This window comes from Notechis scutatus, chromosome 1 (assembly GCF_049901735.1).
Source record: "Notechis scutatus isolate UNSWTSFEM ecotype Mainland chromosome 1, rNotScu1.2, whole genome shotgun sequence".
Lineage (NCBI taxonomy): Eukaryota > Metazoa > Chordata > Lepidosauria > Squamata > Elapidae > Notechis > Notechis scutatus.
The window spans coordinates 337116087-337139963 of NC_142009.1; the positions used below are offsets into that span (position 1 = coordinate 337116087).

Here is a 23877-nt window from a genome sequence, read left to right on the forward strand (position 1 = left end):
GATGTTAGGCTGATTGGTCTATAGTTTCCTGGGTCTGTTTCCCCCCCCCCTATAGTCCAGGCCAAACTCCATCTTGTTTTCAGGAGGTCAAATTCACAACTTCAGCATGACTCCATCTGCTCTGTGCATTGCAAGAAACACAAGCATGTTTTTTTTCCCATTTGGGTGTATGAGAAGCTATTGCTACAAGGATTAAAAAATGCTTTTTCCCATGTAATCATCAGAAGAGCAGTCATTCTTAGTGTATCCCTTGTGGATTTCTAGATACATTCAAGCTGTAAAAACATGTCTGGGTTATCCAGATGGGGGCAAAAGATGACACTTTAGCTTGTCTTGCACAAAGCACTCCTGGGTTTGAAGAGACTCACATGTCTTTATTTCCTTTATAATCACATCCCAAACACAGGTAAGAGGAAATATTGTTCCTATAAATTTGTCCTGAGGCCATCCATGTGCCGCAGGTGGTGTCTGATCTGTTAAAGTTCAAGTGAGATTTCAAAATCAACCTTCAAATTAGTTTCTGCATAAACCTTTATTTTTATCCTAGGAGGGAAGGTGATAAGAATGACCAGGCAGGAGTCATGCTACAGTTGATGTTGATGTTTTTCTCACTCCTGGCTCCAACTACAGTAAAGAGGCTGAGAACCATGTGTGTGTTCAAGGATTATATTGCCTTAGATAAAAGCTACTATAAGCCTGGTGATCTCATTTTTGGTGGGAATTTGCCCCTGGGAGGCAGTTTTGATTTTACTGTCTCTCACTTTAATACATTGAATCTTCTTTTAGATAAAGGGTAAGATTCAGCTGGAGAGCAGACATACAGATAAATGGCCTCTTTGCTTTAAATTCTAGGACCTTTTTCAGAAATATTTCCTCTAGTATTCTGCACTACTCTAGTGAAGTAGACATCTTCTGCTTCTCTCAATTGAGTAGCAAGCTCCTAAAATAGGCTGGAATTCTCAATCTCTTCCTCATGGAGATGACAAACAACAAACATGAAGAGTACATTAGAAGCTGTGCTCGCATAGTGAAGAATTTGAATTTCAATATTAATCTGGACAGTAACTCCAGAGTTCAGGAGTTACGAAAATCCCTCTCAGCTTTGTAATCAGTATTGCTCATGAATAATGGCCTTTGGTACATCTATGAGGTGACTCCCACTGTAGTCCTGTGCTCAGCAATGTTTATCACCCCTGAAGAAGTTGGTCCAAAAGAGACCCTACATTATTAGTGTGAAAGAGGAATGTTTGGGAAGCATTATAATCATTGCAGCAAAGTGAAAATGGGAGGAATAATAGCAGAGTATAAAAGAGCCCATGATATGAATGGAAAGGCTTGTCTGTTTTCTCACTAAGCCATTCAGGTTTAGCCAAGAAAGATCTTAAAAAAAACCCTAAACCCAATGAAATTTGGATGTTGCTGCCCCCCCACCCCCAAACACCGAAGCAAACTCTACAAGAAAGCAACCTTAACTGTAATATTCCCTGTGTTTTTCGCACTATAGGATCCAACCCAGTAACTACCAGCACTTCCTTGCATCGATGTTTGCTATCTCTGAGGTCAATAAGGATTTTCTTCTGCTCCCCAACATCACCTTTGGCTTCCACATCTATGGCCATTTCGAGAGGGAGATACTTATTTCCTTAAACAGCCTCTCCATGCTCTCCTCACAAGGCCATGTGGTTCCAGGTTACAAATGTGGCTGGCAGGACACTCTGTTCTCCATCATTGGTGGCCTCAATCCCAAATGGGGATTGAGGCACATGGACTCCATCTTCAGCATCTTTAAGGTCCCACAGGTAAGAGGTACAGTATGGAGTAGATAGAAATCAGAAAGTTACTCAAAGGCAAAGAGGTCGGGTTTTTGGGGGAGGCACATCATGAGCATGTGAGTCTTAGTTAATTCTTTATTAAAGGGTGGCCATCGTTTTAGTGCCATGTATTCTCTGTATCAGATTGGAAGTTTTTTCTTTTTTCTTCTGATGTACCTCAACCAATACAAATGTGTAACTGGTGTAAATGGTGGCTATTCTTAAGACGGGAAACAGATTAAGTTTCCAACTCAGTGTGAATCAGCCTGACTGCTGGGGCCATCAACCTCACAATGGTGACCCCTAAAGTCAACATCAGATAAAAACTGAATGCACCAATTATCACATTAAACAAGAAGAAAACCTTCTACGCACCAATTCCACCCGTGCTTTCTACAATTTTATAAACAACAAACTAAAAGACTCAAGGTCTATCCACCCCTGAAAGGACCTAATGGTAAAGACTGCAATGACGACACTATTAAAGCCAACATCTTTAACACATTCTTCGGCTCAGTATTTGTAAACAGCAATGGATCATGCCCAGTATTTCCTAGTAGAACCACAGACAACTACAATGATCTAATGTATATCGATTTTACAGAAGACAATGTTGAAAAAGCACTACGCAATCTAAAACCATCTCTATCTATTGGACCGGTCAGAATATGTGCCTACTTCTTAAAAAAGCTATCCACTGCCATAGCAGAACCTCTAAGCATAATCTTTGAAAAATCTTTCAGGACCAGCTCCTTGCCAAACCTATGGCCATGAGCCATGGTCATCCCCATCTTCAAAAAGGGAGACCCCAGCCTAGTTGAAAATTACAGACCAATCTCTCTGACTGGGACAAAAAGCAACGACTAAGGTACCCTGGAATTTAAATTTTGCAAAAGATACATCGCTCCCAAAGAAGACTCGGAAGCGGCAAATGAAAGTGAAAAGGGAAAGTTGTTTTTTTCCCACTCTCCTTCCTAACGTTGACAGCGAACAGAAATGAATGAGAAATCGGAAAAAACCCGCTTTGGCATCAATAGGTAATTAAACTGGATAATTAAATGTCAAGGGGATAATAAGTATTTCTGAACACCAAAAAATTTTTTGTAACTAAACAGTAACCCCAGGAAGAGAAAGTGAAAAAAGATGAAAGTGTCAAAAGAAACAGCTTGTGTGTATTTGGATATTTTGGTGACTTTGGGACTTTTGGAAATTATATTTGAATGACTAAAAACACTTGGGTGGTTGTTTGAAAAAAAAATTTTTTACAATGGCATCACTTGTGGATGAACTGAAAATGGAATTTAAAAAATACAAAGAATTTCAATTCTTAGAAATGGCGATCTGTACCTATGAGAAACTACAAGAAAGGACTGCGCAACAAGAGGATTGGGACAAAGAAAAAGCCATCTTTAACGAACAAGTAACTTTACTTGGGGAAGAAAGGGGAAAGGAGGAAAAGAAAATGGAGACTTTAAGATTAAAAAACACAACCAAAAAAGGGAAAAATAAGGTGAAAAGTGGATATAATGATAGAAAGCAACAGAAAGGAGGAATACAGAAGAGGGAAATGGAGGTGGAGAGAAAAGGGGGTAAAAAGGGCAGAGAGAAGAAGCAAGGGAGGAAGGAAGGGATGAGAAGCTTCAAAGGTGTGGAGCAAGATGTAAAGAAACAGGACTTATTTAGAGATAATGGGTAAAAACTTAATTGAAAAAGTGATTCTGCAAAGGTGCATAAGATTGTATTGTTATATTTGTATTAGAAATAATGTTAGAAAATTGGAAACAACATGTGATTAAAAAGTGGGATAAAATACTCAGTGTAATTCAGTGAAACTTTTGTGAACAAAAGGAAGGAAATGGAATAAATGAGAGAATTGAATTAGGAAGGAATGGGAACATTTTAATGACACAATGTTTTAAAATATAAGTGAAGTGGGGGAGAAATAATTATGGAAAGTTTATAAGTGTTCCCACAGAAGTATGATACTTAACTGAAAAGTAATGTGCAAAATGTTTAAGATTTAAATGAATATTAATATTAATGATAGATTTGAATTGGTATGGATTGTTGTTTTAATTATATTATATATTTATAATTTTTTCTCTTTTTAAATTATAGTGTGTAACTTTAGAATGTACTAAGCAGAATCCAAATGGAAGTTATGTACTATACTAAGTGTTATAAATTTAGGGGAAAGAGATAAAGGCGTCATACTCCAATTAGTGATTACAGGAGAAATTTTGTTTAAAGAGAAAAGATAATAGACAGCTGGAAACAGGACAGACAAAGAATATAAGCATAATGATCTGAAATGAGATGAGATAAATAAAATAAAACTAAGAAAGTTAAAAGAGGGGAGAAGCTATATAGAAAATTTAGAATGGCAATAAGATATGGAATGGTATATAAAATGAGCATGAATTTGAATTCGTGTCTGTACGAAGAGATGTAACCCGGGATCAAGCTGCTTTCAGAAAAGATGTTTTATGTTTCTATGTTTTATGTTTTGTTCGTTGGTGTATTGTTTTTGAAAATCAATAAAATTTGTTAAAAAAAGAAAAGAAAATTACAGACCTATCTCTTTATGCTGCGTCACCTGTAAAGTTGTGGAATCAATTATTAACCAATCCATCATCCTCCACTTAGAAACAAACAACCTCCTCTCTAGTAAACAATTTGGTTTCAGGAAAAAACTATCGTGTAATCTGCAACTCTTACACTGCAAAAACATATGGACTACACAACTCGATCAGGGCAAAGCAATAGACACAATCTACATAGACTTCTGTAAAGCCTTTGATTTAGTGGTACACGACAAACTACTCCTAAAACTAAAATCTTCCAGTATCTCTGGACACCTGCATTACTGGATAGAAGCATTCCTGTCAAACAGACAACTAATGGTCAAAATTGGGAGCGTCCTATCAAATTCTGTACCTGTCAACAGTGGTGTCCCCCAAGGCAGTGTTCTAGGACCAACTCTTTTCATACTCTACATAAATGACCTCTGTGATCATATCAAGAGCAACTGCATTCTCTTCACTGATGATGTAAAGCTATTCAACACCACAGACAATACTGCTACCCTTCAAAAAGACCTTGACTATGTATCAGAATGGTCAAACAAATGGCAACTTCAAATCTCAACAAATAAATGCTCTGTCCTACATATTGGCAAAAAGAATCAGAAAATAAAATACAGACTGAATAGTCAAGACCTTGTTGATGATCCAAACAATAAGAATAAAATAAAAAATAAAAATCCTTCTTTAAAAAAAAACATTTGCTAGACCAATACTCGAATACAGCTCATCAGTCTGGAACCCACATTACGTATCTGATATTAACACAGTTGAGAAAGTCCAGAAATATTTCTCAAGAAGAGTTCTCCACTCCTCTACTCATTGCAGAATACCTTATGCCACCAGACTCGAAATTCTAGACCTAGAAAACCTAGAACTACGCCGCCTTCAGTCTGATCTAAGTATAGTATATAAAATCATACATTGCAATGTCCTACCTGTCAATGAATACTTTAGCTTCAACCATAACAACACTAGAGCAAACATCTTAGCCAGTCTCGCAGGAGGTAGATGCCAGCGATGAACCATTTTATATAAGTTTTCTTTATATGAGACTGACATGGTTAATTTGTAATTTGTTTGCCAGATGTGTTCCCACTTATCTAATTCAATACTATGACCCATGTTTTTAGCCCAAATTATCATACATTCTTTAACTGTTTCTTCTTTTAATTTGTAGTCCAAAAGATATTTATATGTTTTACTAATTGTTTTCTTTTCCTCTCCTAGCCATATTTTGTCTAATTCTTGTGGGGTCATATTAAAGCCAAATTGTTCTCTATGTTTTTTATAATGGGTTTGTATTTGTGCATTTGCATTTGTTTGTATTTGTGCATTTGTATTTGGTTCCTATTTTTAAGCTCTCCAGTATCATATAATAAATCTTTATACCTGACAATATTTTCATAATCTAGTACATTTGGATGTGTGACTGCTTCCAATGTAGATAGCCACAATGGAACCTTTGGGTAGTGGTTTTTTTTAATCTTTCCCCAGATATTAAACATCACATTTCTTACATGGTACCTTTGGAAATATGAATGTTGTTTAGATTTTCCATCCCACATGAAGATGTGCCAGCCAAGTTGGAGATCAAAACCTTCTAATACTAATAACCTTCTATTTTCTAATTTAACCCAATCCTTAAGCCAGTTTACTATAGCAGCATCACAATATAATTCAAAATCTGGAAGGCCAAATCCTCCTTTTTTCTTGGCATCGTGTAATAATTTATATTTCACTCTGGGTTTTTTCCTCTGCCATATAAATTTAGATATACATTTGTTTAATTCTACAAAAAAATTATTTTCCAACTTGACTGGCACTGTCTGAAACAAGAACAACAGTTTTGTCAAAATATTCATTTTTACTATTGAAGTACGTCCCAATAGCGATAACTGCAATTTGGCCCAATTATCTAAATCTTTATTTGCATTATTAACTTATCATAGTTATCTTTTTTTAATCGACGAACATCTAGCAGTCAACCAGATCCCTAGGTATTTTACTTTATTTACCACCTGCATACCTAATTTATTTGCTAGTTCTTCCTTCTGCTCCTTTGTACAGTTTTTTGTTAACACTTTTGTTTTTTTGTTAATTTTTAACCCTGCCACCTTTCCATATTCTTCTATTTCTCTTAGTAGTATAGGGCTCGCTTCTAAGGGTTCTTCTAATATAAATGCCATATCATCGGCGAATGCCTGGAGTTTGAATTCCTCTTTTTTAATTTTTAGTCCTCTAATCTCTTGTTTTTGCCTAATTTGTACTAAGAGAGTCTCTTCTGCCAATATATACAATAGAGGAGCTAGGGGGCAGCCTTGTCTTACTCCCTTATTTATCTTTATGGTATCTGTATTTTCCCCATTTATTAATATTTTTGCGATTTGCATGTTATAAATTGTCTTAATAAATCCTATAAAATTTTCACCAAATTTCATGCCTATCAGTTGTTTAATAAGGAAGTTCCTTCATGTATGGGTCGGAGGGGTTTGAAGCGGGTAGTGATGCAGCTGCGGTACGGTTTCTGGTCCGTGGTCATGTCTCATCTTCTGTGTGGGTGTGAGTCTGCTTTCTACGTGGAAGTGTGGTGGTAGCATGAGTGTGGGCTTCTTCATGTTAGGTACTTGTTTGTTCAAGAATGACACCAGACCCACACACACGAGGGCCACACAAGATGCTACCACCACACTTCCACGTAGAAAGCAGACTCACACCCACTTCATGTATGGGTCTGACCCATACATGAAGCGAACTGACGCCCACCATGAAGATGTGGCACGACCATGAACGCGGCCAAACAGCAGGATCACAGCTCACCAGCTCAAATCCCCCAGCAACTAAGACTAACCTGAGCACAACCAAGCCGCCACCTGAACAGAACACACCCCCAGCCAATCAGAACACAGCCAACCCCCAACCAATCAGAGCACAGCCAAACCCCCAACCAATGAGAACACACCCCAACCCAATCAGAACACAGCCAAGCCCCCACCCAATCAAGTCACACCCCCACTAGCAGTTAAAAGGAAGAAGCAGCTGCAAGCTCACATTACTCTGAGAAGCACAAAGCCGAAGACACAAGCCTGAAGATGATGAATGAGACTTCATCAAAACGTTGCCTAGATACTTCCAATTTTACGCGGAGAGAACCGCGTAAAAACTGGGATATATATATATATATATATATATATATATATATATATATATATATATATATATATATATATATATGGATCTTTGGTTATTCGGGTTTTCTCCCGCGTAAGATTGGAAGTATCTGATTGGGTGGGGGTGTGTTCTCATTGGTTGGGGTTTTGGCTGTGTTCTGATTGGTTGGGGGGGTTGGCCATGTTCTGATTGGCTGGAGGTGTGTTCTGTTCAGGTGGGGGCTTGGTTGTGCTCAGGTTGGTCTTAGTTACTGGGGATTTGAGCTGGTGAGCTGTGATCTTGCTGTTTGGCTTCGAGTTCGTGGTTGTGCTGCATCTTCATGGTGGGGGTCAGTTCGCTTCATGTATGGCTCAGAGGGGTTTGAAGTGGGTAGTGATGATGCAGCTGCAGTGCGGCTTCTGGTCTGTGGTCGTGTCTCATCTTCTGTGTGGGTGTGAGTCTGCTTTTTACGTGGAAGTGTGGTGGTGGCATCTTGTGTGGCCCTCGTGGGTGTGGGTCTGGTGTCATTCATCATGTTAGGTACTCGTCTGTTCATGAGGGCGGGTTTCCAAATGGCTGGTAAGCGGGAGGTGTCATCTCTTTTATTCATGCTGTGTGGGCGTTTTTCTATCTCTATGGCTTCTCTGATTATTCTGTTGTTGAAGTGTTCGGTTTTGGCGATAGTTCTGGTATTTTTAAAGTCAATCTCATGTCCTGTGGCTTTGAGGTGTTGGACCAGGGAAGAGGTCGGTTCTTCTTCAGAACACAGCCAAGCCCCCACCCAATCAAGTCACACCCCCACTAGCAGTTAAAAGGAAGAAGCAGCTGCAAGCTCACATCACTCTGAGAAGCACAGAGCTGAAGACAGAAGCCTGAAGATGATGAATGAGACTTCATCGAAACGTCGCCTAGATACTTCCAATTTACACGGAGAAAACCCGAATAACCAAAGATCCATATATATATATATATATATATATATATATATATATATATATATATATATATTATAGATAACCTCAGATTAATACATGTATATATGTATATGTATATATATGTATATGTATATATATGTGTGTATGTATATATATGTGTGTATGTGTGTGTGTGTAAATAAAACACTCATTCCATTCCAATTCAATTCTATCATTAATATTCATTAAAATCTTAACATCTTTAACATTTCTTTTCAATTAAATATCATACTTCCTTGGGAACACTTATAAACTTTCCATAATTAATTCCCTTTTTTCCATATTTCTCTTCACTTATATTTGATAAATCATTAATAATTAAAATGTTCCCATCCTTTCCTAATTTCATTCTCTCATTCACTTTATTTCATTTATTTAGTAACAAACATTCCACTAGATTACAATAAATATTTTATCCATCATTTTAATCATATTTTCTTAAATTATTTCTATTTGTAATATAACAATAGTATCTTATGTACCTTTGCAGAACCTCTTTTACAATTAATTTTTCACCCATTATCTCTAAACAGGCTTATACTTTCAATTCTTATACCTTTTCCCTGTTTCTCTATATCTTGTTTCTGTCCTTTATAACTTCTTTTCCTTTCCTTCTTCCCCCTCTTCTTCTCCCTCCCCCTTTTACCCCCTTGTCTCTCTACTTCTAATTCTCTCTTCTGTAATCCCCTCTTCTGTTGCTTTCTAATATTATACTTATTTTTCAAACTATTCTTCTTCTTTTTTGGTTGTTTTTTCAAATCTTAAACTTTTCATTCTCTTTTTTTCCCCTTTCCTTTTTTCCCCCCACATAAAATTACTTGATCATTAAAAATGGCTCCTTCCTTGTCCCAGTCTTCTTGTTCTACAAACGTTTCTTGTTGTTTCTCATAGTTCTAGATCTCCATTTCTAAGAGTTGAAATACAAAGCCAAAAGAACCTCTCCCTTCTTGTGCATCTTCTTTCCATTTTTTAAGTTCCATTTTCAGTTCTTCTAAAAGTGGTGCCATTTTAGACACTTTTAAACAACCACCCGATTGACTTTAGTCATTTAAATGCAATAACCAAAAATCCAAAGATCACCAAATAATCCAAATAATCCAAAGCTATTTCATCTTGCTTCTTTTTTCCACTTTCTCTTCCTGGGGTTTTATTATTCTGTGGCCAAATTTCAGTTAAAATGTATCTTTTAGGAATCTTGTGGAGGTTTCACTGTATTTTTCCAGATCCTGCCCTTTTATTCTTTTTCTCTCCTTTCCTGCTTTTAAAAGTTTTTAAGTATCCAGAAATCTTTATTATCCCTTTGACATTTTATTTTCAGCTTAAATGCCTATTGATGTCAAAGTGGATTTTTTTTTTCAATTTCTTGCTTAAGTCTCTTAGCTGCCAGTATAGGGAAGGGAAGAAAAACAAACCAAATCCTTTCCCTTTCCTCTCTCCTTCGCTGCTTCAAAATCTTCTTTGGGAACAATGTTATTTTTTTTATAGTTTAAATTCCAGGGTACCTTACATTGTTGCTTTTGCAGTTTAACCCGGTCAACCAAAACTTTCTCTTCTTATCTTATCTGCACATTCTTTTCCGGTTGAGTTCTTCTTTGAGGTGGCCATTTCTGACCACCACTGCAACCGCCTTCAGGAAAGGGAGTAATGGCCAGCTGAGGAGGAGAGATGCGGCTCTCCTCAACCCTGCTGGCAGTCTCCCCCCTCTTCACCACCTCTACGGGGTGGCTTAGCCCCGAAACCAGCTGGCTCGGGGCACTCTGGCGGTGAGCATGGATCAAAACCCTGTTTTTCATGTTTTAAATTGTACTTAGTGAGCTCCAATGGAAGGAAAACTGGTTGTAAAAGATGTGTTTATTATTTCAGATATTTCTAAGTTTATATGGCAAAGGAAAAAACCAACAATCAGATACAAACTGCTGCAAGATGCTAAGGAAAAAGGGGGTTGGGTTTACCAGACCTGAAATTGTATTTTGAGGCATGGTTTTCTGGCCTGGTTAAAATAGTTGGTAAATCTCCAGAATAAGAGGCTACCTGAATTAGAGGGCCACGAATTAAGGTTTGGATGGCACGGTTATTTATGGTATGATAAAGTTAATGTTGATTTTAATAATCACTTTGCTAGAAATGCCATACTAAGAGTTTGGAATAAATATAAAACAAGGTTCTCTACAAAGTTGCCTCTTTGGATGCTCCCCCCAAGAAGCTTTTTAAAGAAAAAAAATGGTGGCGAAGCCAGACTGATGGACGTATGGTTACATAATATATTTCAACTCTGGTGAACCTACATTAAATTTGAGGGAATAATTTGAATTAGAAGGTTATGTTTTTCATCTATTTATATATCAACAACTGAAAAAATGATTTAAATTAGATTTTAAAAATGTTGTGGGTTTCATTTTGCTAAAAATGAATTGGAAATTTTACTGCATGGTAGTGATATTATTGCTAAGATTTATAAAATGTTGTTGAAATTGAATTTGGAAAGTGAAAATGTAAAACATTGTATGATTCAGTGAGCAAGAATTTTGGATATAATGTGATGCTTGAACAATGGGAAAATATGTGGAAAGGTTAAAAATTTACACTAAACTATAATTTAAAAGAAAATTTTTATAAAATAATGTATCACTGGCATTGAACACCGGATAAATTATCTAGAATGTATAAAGGTATTTCAAATGATTGTTGGAAATGTAAAAGAAAGAAGGAAGTTTTTACCATTTATGGTGGACCTGTGATAAAGCAAAGAAATTTTGGAGTAAGATTCATATTATAATACAGAATATTCTTAAAACAAAAATAAAAATGAAACCAGAAACTTTTATTTTGGGTTTAATGGAAAAAGACTCGGAGAAAAAATTTGGAACTTGCATTTTATATATGTTGACAGCAGCAAGACTATTATACCCACAAAAATAGAAGGACATTTTGATTCCCACTATGGATGAATGGCTACAGAAGCTGGTGAAGTTGGCAGAAATGGCTAAATTGACCATTTTGGTTAAAGGAAAGAATATAAGTAGTTGGTTTCCACCTGGAGACCATTTGTAAACTTTGTGCTTGACGTGGAAAAAATGAAACTTCGATTTTGGGTTTTACCAATTAGACTGGTGTTTTTCTAGAAATGGCTAGTTTATATTATTATGGGAAAACAAAAAGTTATTGTTTGATTTTAATGCTTTTTTTTACTGCAAAAGAGAGAGTTGGAAGTCGATGTTTCTTCTTTTTTTCCCCCCAATTTCTCCTCACATTTCTCTCCTCCTTCCCCCCTTCTACTATGACTTCCTATTTACTTTTTATTTTGTATTTTATCTTATAATCTAATAAAAATGATAAACTGGATTAAAGATGGGTGTATTATTTCAAGGAGGGAATTTTCTTATTTTGTTCCTTATTTTATTTAGTTGGTTTTTAAGGTACCATTTTGAAGGATTGGGTTCAATATCAGGGTTTTTATACCTATTCGGCTGTTTGAGGCTTTATAAAGTTTCCCTACCACTGTTCAATTTTTTGGAAATAGCAGGGTTTAAATCCCTCCCACCCATCAAGATCTGCAGTACAGACTCATCAATATGAGGCACAGAGCTTTCCTGAGAGGAATGAATGGGAACGCATAGGAGGTGCATGCTTAGGAAGTGGAGAGTGCATGGAGGCCAATGGTGTCTGGAAGAAGCCGCAGCCCAATAGAGCCCACTGGAGCTCTGCAGCCCATGCTGTGCAGGTGGATCCAAGCAATGGGAATGCCATCCCTCCAAGCATCAGGCAGAGATAGAGACATGGGATCAGCCTGGTCCCACCCCACAACATGAGGGACACCAAGTTGGCCAAGCGCACCCTGGCCACACCCACCCAGACACCCACAAACACACAGCCATGACTCACCCCCCCGCCCAGTTCGCACTGAGGGCAACAACAATCCTGATCAGGCCCTCAATGAAATGGATCAGACACCCCAGCTCTAGCTCATGTTGAGTCAGCTTCATCCCTCATGTTCCTTCAGCAGAGCTCTGGATGTCTCTTGATCCTTTTCAGCTCCCTCAATTGAATCCTGGGGCATGTTGGGAACCATAGACCAATAGAGGTTGCATCCCATCCAAGGCCCCAGTAGCTTTCCTATCCCAGGAAGTGGCCGAGGCCTCAGAAGGACCATGCAGCAGAGCCTGGGGTATTATCTCCGTACCTTTGGAACCTCATTGGTCACTAAAGTGGACTGGTCAAATAGATCCTGTCTCCTGCATTGAGGGAAGCATAAAAGATTCTCAAAGTCACTAGGCCATGATCTGGCCAGGACCAAGGGGACCAGGATAGCTCCTCCTCAGATCACGTTGGAATTGGTCTGGTTTGAGTTGAGCAAGAAGGATGGAGGCCATGTTGAAATGCCTCTAAGGCCTGTCTCAGGGATGGCAGATTCACATTTCCCAAGACCATAAGTCTGGGGACCCCTCAGTTAACTGTGAAATGCCCCCCAGAGGCTCAGACATGGAGGTTGCCACGCAGCAGGAAGGCAGGTACACTAGTAACGATCCCAACTGGTCCTGTGAATGAATTTTCAAGGAAAGAGTTTCAGACTTGGAAATTTGGGGAGCAGCACCCCAAAAGACCAAAAGAGGCACCTGGACAACAATTGCTACCCTTTGACTAAAGTAACAAAAATTTGCAAGTGTTGCCAAAAATATTGCAGTTAATATCCTGAGATTCCTCCTTAAATTACATTTCTGTCTTGTGCCACCATACCCAAGTAGCACTCCTATTTTCTGACCAAACTAGGGCATAAGCCAAAAATCCATCTTGTGTTCAGGAGTCACTTTCACGTAGGTCAAATATACAACTTTCCCCATGACTCCATCTGCTCTGTGAATTACAGGAAGAGATACAAACATGTTTTAAATTCTGCTGCATGAAGAGTAGCTATTACTAAGGGGATAGGGCAATGGCCTTTCCCTGTAATTATCAGAAGAACAGGCATTCTTCATGTATCGTCTGTGGATTTCTAGACACAAAGATCTTCAAGGATAAAATCTGCTTTGAAAAATATCATGAGTTCACCAGTTGTGGGGCAGAACGTGTCACCTTAGCTAGTCTTGCAAAGAGCTCACTCCTGGGTTTGAAGAGTCTCACATGCCTTTGTTTCCTGTATGGTCACAGCCCAAGCACTGATAAGAGGAAACATGGTTGCTATAAATTTGTCCTGGGGACCTCCAGGAGGCACAGGTGGTATCTGATCTGCTAAAGTTCCAGTGAGATTTCAGGAGCAACCTGTAAATCACTTTCTGCATAAACTGTGATTTCTGTTCTAGAAGGGAAGAAGACAAGAATGACCAGGCAGGAGTCATGCTACTGTTGATGCTGATGGTCTTCTGGCTCCTGGTTCCAACTACAGAAAAGAGGCTGCAAACCATGTGTGTGTTCAGGGATTATATTGAGTTAGATAAAAGCTACTACAGGCCTGGTGATCTCATTATTGGTGGGATTTTGCCCTTGGGAACCATTGCAAAGTCTCCTGTCTTTGACTTTAATACAGTGATGCATGTTTTAGAAACTGTGTAAGTTCCAGCTGGAGGGGAAACATACAGATAATTATTCTCTTTGCTTTAAAATCGGGGACTTTTTTCAGAAATACTTCTTCTAATATTTGCACTGTCCTGGTGTAGTGCACATTTTGTGCTTTTCTTGATAAATCAGCAAACTCTTAAAATAGGTTAGAATTCTCAATCTCTTCATCAGGAAGATGATAAACAACAAAAATCAAGAGGGAAGTTGTGCTGGTCTAGTGAAAAACTCAAATCATAATATTTATCTCAACAGTAATTTGTGGTATAAAATTCAAATAAAAGGTCAACACTCTTATAGTGTTCAGGAGGTACAAAAAAATTCCTCACAGTGTTGGAATAAGCATTGCCCATGAATAATGGCCTTCAGTAAATCTATGAGGTGACCCCTGCCAATTGTAGTCCTGTGCTCAGCAAGCTTTACCAAACCTGAAGAAGCTGCTCCAAGAGAGACCTTAAATAATTACAGTGAAAGGGGAGCAGTTGGAAAGGATTTCAGTCATTGCAGCAAATTGAATATGGCAGGGATGATAGAGAGTATAAAACAGTCCATGATATCTATGGGAAGGCTTCTCTCCTTTCTCACAAACTAATCTAACCTTAGCCAAGGAAACTCCTTTGAAAAAAAATCCAACTCAATGAAATTTGGGAGTTTCTGCACTCAAAAGTCCCCCCAAACAGTGAAGCAAATTCTACAGCCATATACAAGGTTTCCTTTAATGTTCCCCAATGTTTTTTTCACTACAGAATAGTTACCAATAACTACCAGCAGTTCCTTGCATTGATATTTGCTATCTCTGAGGTCAATAAGGATTTTCTTCTGCTCCCCAACATCACCCTTGGCTTCCACATCTATGGCCATTTCCAGAGGGAGAGGGATATTTCCTTAAACAGCCTCTCCATGCTCTCCTCACTAGGCCAAGTGGTTCCAGGTTACAAATGTGACCTGCAGGAAAGCCTGCTCTCCATCATTGGTGGTCTCAATGCCAAGTCGTCAAGGCTGATGACCTCCATCTTCAGCATTTTTAAAGTCCCACAGGTAAGAGACCTTTATTGGATATAGTGTGGAATAGAGAAAGATCAAAAGCACACACAGAAGCCAAAGATGAAACTAAAAGTGGCTTTTTGTTTGGGGGAGTGCATATAATGAGCTTGTGACTCTTAGATTACTCTTTATTAAAGGGTAGCCATCATTTTAGTGCCATTTATTCTTTATCAGGTTGTTGGTTTATTCTCTTGTCTTCTGAAAACCAATAAAAATGGCTAAGGGAAGGAGATGAAGTTTGCCAGTCAAAGAGAGTCAGCCTGATTGCGAGACCATCAACCACACAATGGGAACAACTAAAGTCAACATGAAACTTTTACTTTGTCTTTGAAAAAAGAAACTGTTTTTCTCCAGCTCGGTGTTGGCTTTGAGTTCTCTCAGGGAGAGAGAAGAGTTTATCCTTCCTTCTTCCGGATTAATCCCAAGGAATCTTCTCAGTATGTGGGTTTAGTCCAGCTGCTCCTGCATTTCCAGTGGAACTGGGTTGGGCTTCTGGCCCCTGAAGATGACAGGGGAGAACGTTTCGTGTCAACTCTGACACCAATGCTCCAGGAGAAGGAGATCTGCCTGGCCTTCACACTAATGCTGCAACTTGGTAATGTTCAAATCACTCTAAACAAGTTTATTCTCAATTTCCACACCTGGTCTAAAGCAGAAGTGTTTATTATGTTTGGAGAAACACTTGTTACTATCACAGTAATAGGGGCGATACTTTTTTTTGAAAGATTCAAAAAAATATCATTAAGAAAAGTTTATATCTTCACTTCCCATTGGAAACTTGGCATGGAAGAATCTGAAGAAACATTGCCATACATAAAGCGTTTCCATGGGATCTTGCATTTTAGGGACCACTCTGGGGATATCTCTGAATTCAGCCACTTCCTCCTGTCTTTAGACCCCTTGAACCCTCAAGGAGACGTCTTTCTCCCTCTTTGGTGGGAAATTGGCTTTGGCTGCAAGATCCATAAATCAGGAGAGATCCCTCCAAAGGGGGGAAAACAATGTACAGGAAAGGAGAAAGTGCAGAATCTGCCAAATTACACTTTTGAAAAAAGAATGACAGGTGAAAGTTACAATATCTTCAATGCTGTTTATGCTCTGGCACATGCTTTACATGCAATGTGTGGATCCAGAGTTGGACCAACCATGATGAGGCTTGGAAAGAGAATCTCAAATGTCCAGTCATGGCAGGTAATTTTTTTGGCTTTTGACTCAGTCCACAGATGCTTAGATTGGAAGCTCTCCATATGAATTACTTCTGTTACTGATTAAATGTGTGTATGCTCCCATAGCAATTCATCTGAGACCCTGTCCTGTTTTTTTAGTTTACCATTTGTTGTGTCACTCAGCTTCTTCTCTGAAAACAGCTTCTTATTAATAATGGATGGAAAATAACAAAAGAGAGAAGCAATGTAGAAGCTAGGAGAAATTTCTTAAGGAATGGTTTACCTTTAGAAGTCATAGATGCCGCACTGCTTGAGTCATTTAAGAAGAGCCAGGAAATTAAAATTAAAAAAGAGGAATATAAACTTCAGGCATTTGCTGATGATATGGCATTTATATTAGAAGAATCCTTAGAAACGAGCCCTATACTACTAAGAGAAATAGAAGAATATGGAAAGGTGGCAGGGTTAAAAATTAAGAAAGAAAAAACAAAAGTGCTAACAAAGAACTGCACAAAGGAGCAGAAGGAAGAACTAATGAACAAATTAGGTATTCAGGTGGTAAATAAAGTAAAATACCTAGGGATCTGGTTGACTGCTAGATGCTCGTCGATTAAAAAAGATAATTACAATAAGCTAATAATGCAAATATCTAAAGATTTAGACAATTGGGTTAAATTTCAGTTATCGTTATTGGGATGTATTTCAATAGTAAAAATGAATGTTTTGCCAGAATTGTTGTTTTTGTTTTAAATAGTGCCAGTCAAGTTGGAGAAGAATTTTTGTGTAGAATTAAATAAATCTATATCCAAATTTATATGGCAGAGGAAAAAACCCAGAGTGAAGTATAAATTCTTACAAGATGCCAGGAAAAAAAGGAGGATTTGGCCTTCCAGATTTCGAATTATATTACGATGCTGCTATAGTAAATTGGCTTAAAGATTTGGTTAAACTGGAAAACAGAAGGTTATTAGTACTAGAGGGTTTTGATCTCCAACTTGGCTGGCATGCTTTCATGTGCGATGGAAAATCTAAACAACATTCATACTTCCAAAGGCATCATGTAAGAAATGTGTTGTTTAATATCTGGGGAAAGATTAAAAAAAAAAAAAACTACTACCCAAAGGTTCCATTTTGGCTATCTACTTTGGAAGCAGTTACACACCTAAATGTATTGGACTATGAAAATATTGTTTGGTATAAAGGTTTACTGTATGACACTGGAGAGCTGAAAAATAGGAACCAAATACAAATTCAAGGAAAAGAGATAGCATGGTGGCCTTTTGCACAAATACAAACCCATTACAAAAAAGATAGAGAACAATTTGGCTTTCATATGACTCCACAAGAATTAGATAAAATATGGCAAGGAGAGGAAAAGAAAGCAATTAGTAAAATATACAAATACCTTTTGGATTATAAATTAAAAGAAGAAACAGTTAAAGAATGTATGATAATTTGGGCTAAAAACATGGGTCATAGTATTGAATTAGATAAGTGGGAACACATTTGGCAAATAAATTATAAAATAACTATGTCAGTCTTGTATAAAGAAAAATTATATAAAATTGTTTATCATTGGCACCTACTTCCTGCGAGACTGGCTAAGATGTTCCCCAATCTGCCACCCAATTGTTGGAAATGTAACTATGTGCAAGGAACATACTTCAACATGTGGTGGACTTGCCCATGTGCCCAGAAATATTAGAAAGTGGATCTTAAATATAACAAAACAAAATTTAAAATTTGAACCTGAAACCTTTCTGCTAAGTATGATAGATTTAAACATGGAGAAAAAATACCAATATTTAATTTTGCATATCATAACTGCGGCCAGAAAAAGCTACACACAAAATTGGAAACTGTTTAACATATCTTCAGAGGATATGGTGATTAAAAAAATACATGAATGCACTGAGATGGATAGCCTAACCAAACAGTTAAAAAAAAAAACAAGATAGTGATTATTATGAAAGATAGAACATTTGGTATGAGTGGTTAAAGAAAAGATAATATTTGACATGTGGATAAGTTATGGAAAAGATGGGAGACATGCATTTAATTACAAACTACATAGATAAATTAAAGCATTACAAGAATGAAGGAGTTATTGTAACAAGGCAGATCACATCAAGGATAAAGATAAAGAAATTTTAAACATTGTTCAATATATGCTAAAAAATGTATATATATGGACTTCTGGTTTGCAGGGCTTCGGCGGTGGCAGGAATCCGCGATTGTGCGCGGTTTCTGCTGCGCTCGCCGCTGGAGTGCCCCGATCCACCCGGATTTGTGGCTATAGTTACCCCGTAGATGTAACTGAAAATAGGGGAGATCCAGCAGGGGTCCAGGGGAATCGCAACCTCCCTCCTCAGCTGGCTTAACTCTCTTTTCCGAAAGCGGTGGAACGGCGGTCAGCAATGGCTGCCACAAAAAGCTCTCATCTGGATAAGAATGTGCAGGACGAAGCTGAGAAAGTGAAAGTTTTGGCTGACCGGGATAACAAGCAACATTTAAAATACCCTGGAATTTAAATTTTATCAAAGATACATCGTTCCCAAAGAGATCTGGAAAAGCAGCGAATGAAAGTGAAAAGGGAAAGTTTTTTTTCCCTCACTCTCCTTCCTTACGGTGACAGCAAATGATTGAGAAATCGGAAAAACCCACTTTGGCATCACCAGGTAATTACCGGAAAATTAAAGCCAAGGGGACAATAAAGATTTCTTAACATTGGAAAAAAAACAAACTTTTTTTTTTTTTGCTGTAAGTGGGAAGGGAGAGGAAAAGAATTAATATTATGATTTTGCTGGAGGAGGCTGCTTGGAATTTACAAGATTAGAGCTAAATTGTAACAAGACTTCTAAAAGATACATTTTAACTGGAACTTTGCAACTGAATTGTAACCCCAGAAAGAGAAAGTGTAAAAAGAAGAAAGTGTTAAAAGAAACAGTCTGTTTGTATTTGGATTGCTTGGTGACTTTGGGACTTTTGGAAATTACTATTTGAAAGATTAAAAACATTGGGGTTGTTTAAAAAAAATTCTACAATGGCATTACTTGTCGATGAACTGAAAATGGAATTTAAAAAGTATAAAGAAGAGGAACAAGAAGGGAAGGGCTCTTTTGGCTCCATTTTCCATTTCTTAGAAATGGCGATTTCTACTTATCGGAAATTACAAGAACAAGAAGATTGGGATGAAGAAGAAGCTATCATTAATGAACAAGCAACTTTAACTGGGGAAGAAAGGCAAAGGGGGGAAAGAGAATGGAGAACTTAAGACTTAAAAAAACAACCAAAAAAGGGAAAAATAAGGTGAAAAGTCGATACAATTTTAGAAAGCAACAGAAAAGAGGAATACTGAAGAGGGTGGAGATCAAGAAACAAGGGGGTAAAAAGGCTAGACTGGAGAAGCAAAGAAGGAAAAAAGGGAAGAGAAGCTACAAAGGTTTGAAACAAGATGTAAAGAAACAGGATTTATTTAGACATAATGGGTAAAAATATAACTAAAAAAGAGATTCTGCAAAAGTACATAAGACTGTATTATTGTATTTGTATTTCAAATAATGTTTGAAAATTTGAACATTATATGACTATAAAATGGGATAAAATATTAAAAGCAGTGTGTAAAATGTTTAAGACTTAAATGAATATTAATTTTAATGATAGAGTTTAATTGCTATGGATTATTGTTTTAATTATATTATAAACTTATTATTTTTTCTTATTTTAAAATATAGTACGTAGCTTTAGAATGTACTAAGCAGAATCTGAATGAAAATTATGTATTACTTTAAGTGTTAAATTTAGGGGAAAGATATAAAGGCGTCATACTCCAATCAGTGATTACAGGAGAAATTTTGTGTTAATGAGAAAAGATAATAGATAGTTGAAACAGAACAGACAAAAGATATAAGTATAATTATTCAAATTGAGATGAAATAAATAAAATAGAATTAAGAGGGTGAAAAGAGGGGAGAAGCTATATAGAAAATATAGAATGGTAAATAAGATATGAAATGATATATAAAAGTGAGCATGAATTTGAATTTATGTCTGTACAAAAAGATGTAACCCGGGACTAAGCCACTTTCCAAAAAGAAGTTTTATGTTTTCATGTTTTGTGTTTGGTTTGTGTATGTTTGTTTATTGAAAATTAATAAAAATTTTGAGGAAAAAAATTGTATATATATGTATGTTGATTTGTCTGTTTTAAATGTATGTCAAATAAATGTTTTTTTTTCCAATAAAAAATAATAAAATAAAATAAAGAGACAGGATAGCCAGTTGTCTAAAACTGTAGAGGGTCTGTTTCTTGAGCAGGAGGTTGGACTAGAAGACCTCCAATGTCCCTTCCAATACTGTGATTCTGTTTCTATATCAATCCTAGCAAAGAACAAGATTCAAAGTGGTCCTAATGGATTCCTGGTCTGAAATTCACCAGAATTTCCTGCATCAAAGGCTAAAATGTTGGACCTCTCTGAATAGTGAAGTGACCAACCAGCTCAGATGCTTCCTTCCACATGGCCCAGTTCATCAAACATGGTTCCTGCATTCTGCAGATTTTGACAAAGAGCTAAAGAAAATCATTGGAATATTCCATGCTTCTGATAGAAAATATTCATTTCAAAGATTCATTTATCAGTTAACAAGAACTTGGGCGAAACTTGTATTTTCATCAAATTGGAGTTGAAAGCAGGCCCAGTGATAAAGGGGAAACTTTTAGTTTCAGAATTAAATATGCCTGATTCCTCAGATCGCCACCAAGAGTTGGAACTAGCTTCTCAAATATAAACTCAACTTCTCAAGATGGCCATTATGTGATGGTAGAAGCCATGATGTCTCATTTCTAGCTCTAGCCCAAATACTCCAATACCTGAAGGTCTCTTCTCTTTCAGATTCTTGCCTATTTGAGGAACGTGCAGTTCAACAACAGTGCTGGAGATGAAGTCTCCTTCTCAGAAGATGGACTGGGATCTGCTCATTATGAACTTCTCAATTGGGTACTCTACCCCAATCGATCTTATGTCCCCATGAAGGTTGGGCAAGTAAATCCTGAGGCTCCCCCAGGCCAGGATTTCACCATTAAATCTGATGGAATCATCTGGGCCACAAAGGTGAGCTGCAAGGAAACATTGTAAGTCCAGGGAAGGATTCATCTTCCTGAAATGCAGAACATCTTCCTAACTTGAAAAATAATAAATTAAGCCAGAAATCATGGCAGTCATTTGATGAAAAATCTGCTTTGCGTGTGATAGATTTGAGGTCTGATTTGTGTCATTCCACAAAGGGTTAGGCTTGGGAACATCATTTGCTTGAAATGCGGGATGCAATTACAGGAAGCAGCAGTAATTTCCAACGACAATTTCCACTCAGTTGTATCCTCACAGTTCTTTCTTTCAGAAATGATCTCATCCTTCCTCTGCAGGCTGAGATACTAGATCCAATCTCCCACATCCATGGGTGTGTCAGAAATGTGCCAGACCTGATGACCTCAGGATTGTTCTTGATTTCTGATTGACGGTGGCAATATATTTCTTTAGAATGGATTCTAAATGTAGAAATAGGAATAAGGAAGGGAATAGGAATGGGATAAATAATGAATGCAGCTTAGGTCATCTCAAGTATTTCTCTTTTCTCTTTCAGAAGGTGCCCTTTGCCAGGTGTGGCATGAAGAGGTGCCATGCAGGAGAGAGGAGAAGAGTTCCAGAAGGCAAGCAGGTTTGCTGCTACCAGTGTGGTGCTTGTCCAGAAAGGAGCATTTCTAACAAGACAGGTAGACAAGACTTCAAATGTAAATCTTCCAGTATCAAACAAGACATTCATTAAGTCGTTTTTTGTGATTGTCATTTTTTATGAGATTGATCTAAAATTATATTTTTCAGCAAAACCTTTCAATTTACCTATCTAAACTGCCCTGACCACAAAGTCCATCTTTCTCGATCCTCAGAACTTCCATGCAAGATAACTTTAGGGCAGAATTTATGAATGTCCAACTTGGACTTCCACTGCTATTCTAACATCGAATTGCAAAAACAGCCTTCCAATTTTTCCTGAGGATGTAGGATGAGCAGTATAAGCTTTAATTTTTATTACTCAGAATATACTTCTTTCATCAGCACTATCAACCTCTGAGGAAATAAACTTGACTGAGAAAGAAGGCATCCGTCGATCTATGTCAATTTGATAGAGCAGCAGGGAGCAAAAAACATCTGAATTAACAGATTTGAGGTACAAAGCAGAGACGTTAAGGAAGGGATAATGTACCCACAAACAAAACAGCAATGTTTCTGGATAACAGATCTATCAGTTTTGTTTGTGTTCCATTATAAAATGGTGGAAAAAACAGGCAGGAATCTCAGACTGAATGGCACAATATTCATGGAAGTGTCGAGTGAATGGAGAGCTGGAATGGAATAAATCCTTGTCTCTGGCTAATCTTATCCCCACGATCATCATAAATGGAGGATTATTTGCTCTTTTTGATGAACCATAAATATTACAGTGGGTTATTTCATTATTCCCTTTGTGCGTAGGTCAACACAGAAAGACAACCTTTGTATCACCTTTGTGAAAGGGAAAATATGCATGGTAGTTGCTCAAGAAATCCTTAGACAAGACTTTTGATTTCAGATGCAGCTGACTGTGAACCCTGCCCAGAAGACCAATTTCCCAACAAGGACAAGGACCAATGTATTGCCAAGAAGATCCACTTTCTTGCCTATCAAGACACCCTGGGATATATTTTAGTTTCTCTTGGTCTTTTCCTCTCTGTGATCACTTCTGCAGTCCTGGTGATTTTCTATAAACACCATAACACACCAATTGTCAAGGCCAACAACCGAGATCTCACCTACATCCTCTTGGTCTCCCTTCTGCTCTGCTTCCTCTGCTCCTTCCTCTTCATTGGTCAACCAGGGAAGATCACTTGTCTCTTCCAACAATCTGCCTTTGCCATTCTCTTTGCCCTTGCAGTTTCCTCTGTGTTGGCAAAGACTGTTATGGTGGTTCTTGCCTTCATGGCCACCAAGCCAGGGAACAAGACAAGGAAACTCTTAGGAAAACCACTGACCAACTCCATTGTCATAGCCTGTCCCCTGATCCAAGCAGTCCTTTGTGCCACCTGGCTGGGAACCTCTCCCCCATTTCTTAACTTGGACTTTCACTCCTTGCTTGGAGAGATCATCTTGGAATGTAAGCAACACTCAGCTGTAATGTTTTATGGTGTCCTCTCTTACCTAGGAATTTTGGCTATTATCAGTTTCACAATGGCCTTCCTGGCTAGGAAATTGCCTGATAGTTTTAATGAAGCCAAGTTCATTACTTTTAGCATGCTGGTCTTTTGCAGTGTTTGGATCTCCTTCCTCCCCACATACCTGAGCACCAAAGGGAAGTCCATGGTGGCTGTGGAGATCTTCTCCATTTTGGCCTCTGGAGCTGCTCTCTTGGCTTGTATCTTTTTCCCCAAATGCTACATTATTCTGCTGAGGCCTGATCTGAATTGTAGAGAAAATATAGTAAGGAACAAGAATTTCTAATTAATGCTAGGAGTTGCCTCATTTATATTTGTCTTTGTTGCATGTTTAGAATGTGACAAGATTTCTAA

General features: G+C 37.7%; 1 protein-coding gene across 1 annotated transcript; it reads left to right on the plus strand.

Moving 5' to 3' along the window:
• The first annotated feature begins 979 nt into the window (after positions 1-979).
• Positions 980-23877, plus strand: LOC148133574 (vomeronasal type-2 receptor 26-like). Its single transcript, XM_087965352.1, has 6 exons — positions 980-1104; positions 1505-1799; positions 15466-16302; positions 21170-21388; positions 21918-22047; positions 22905-23877. The coding sequence occupies exons 1-6, from the start codon at positions 980-982 to the stop codon at positions 23807-23809; spliced, it is 2511 nt and encodes an 836-aa protein (XP_087821478.1). The 3' UTR covers positions 23810-23877.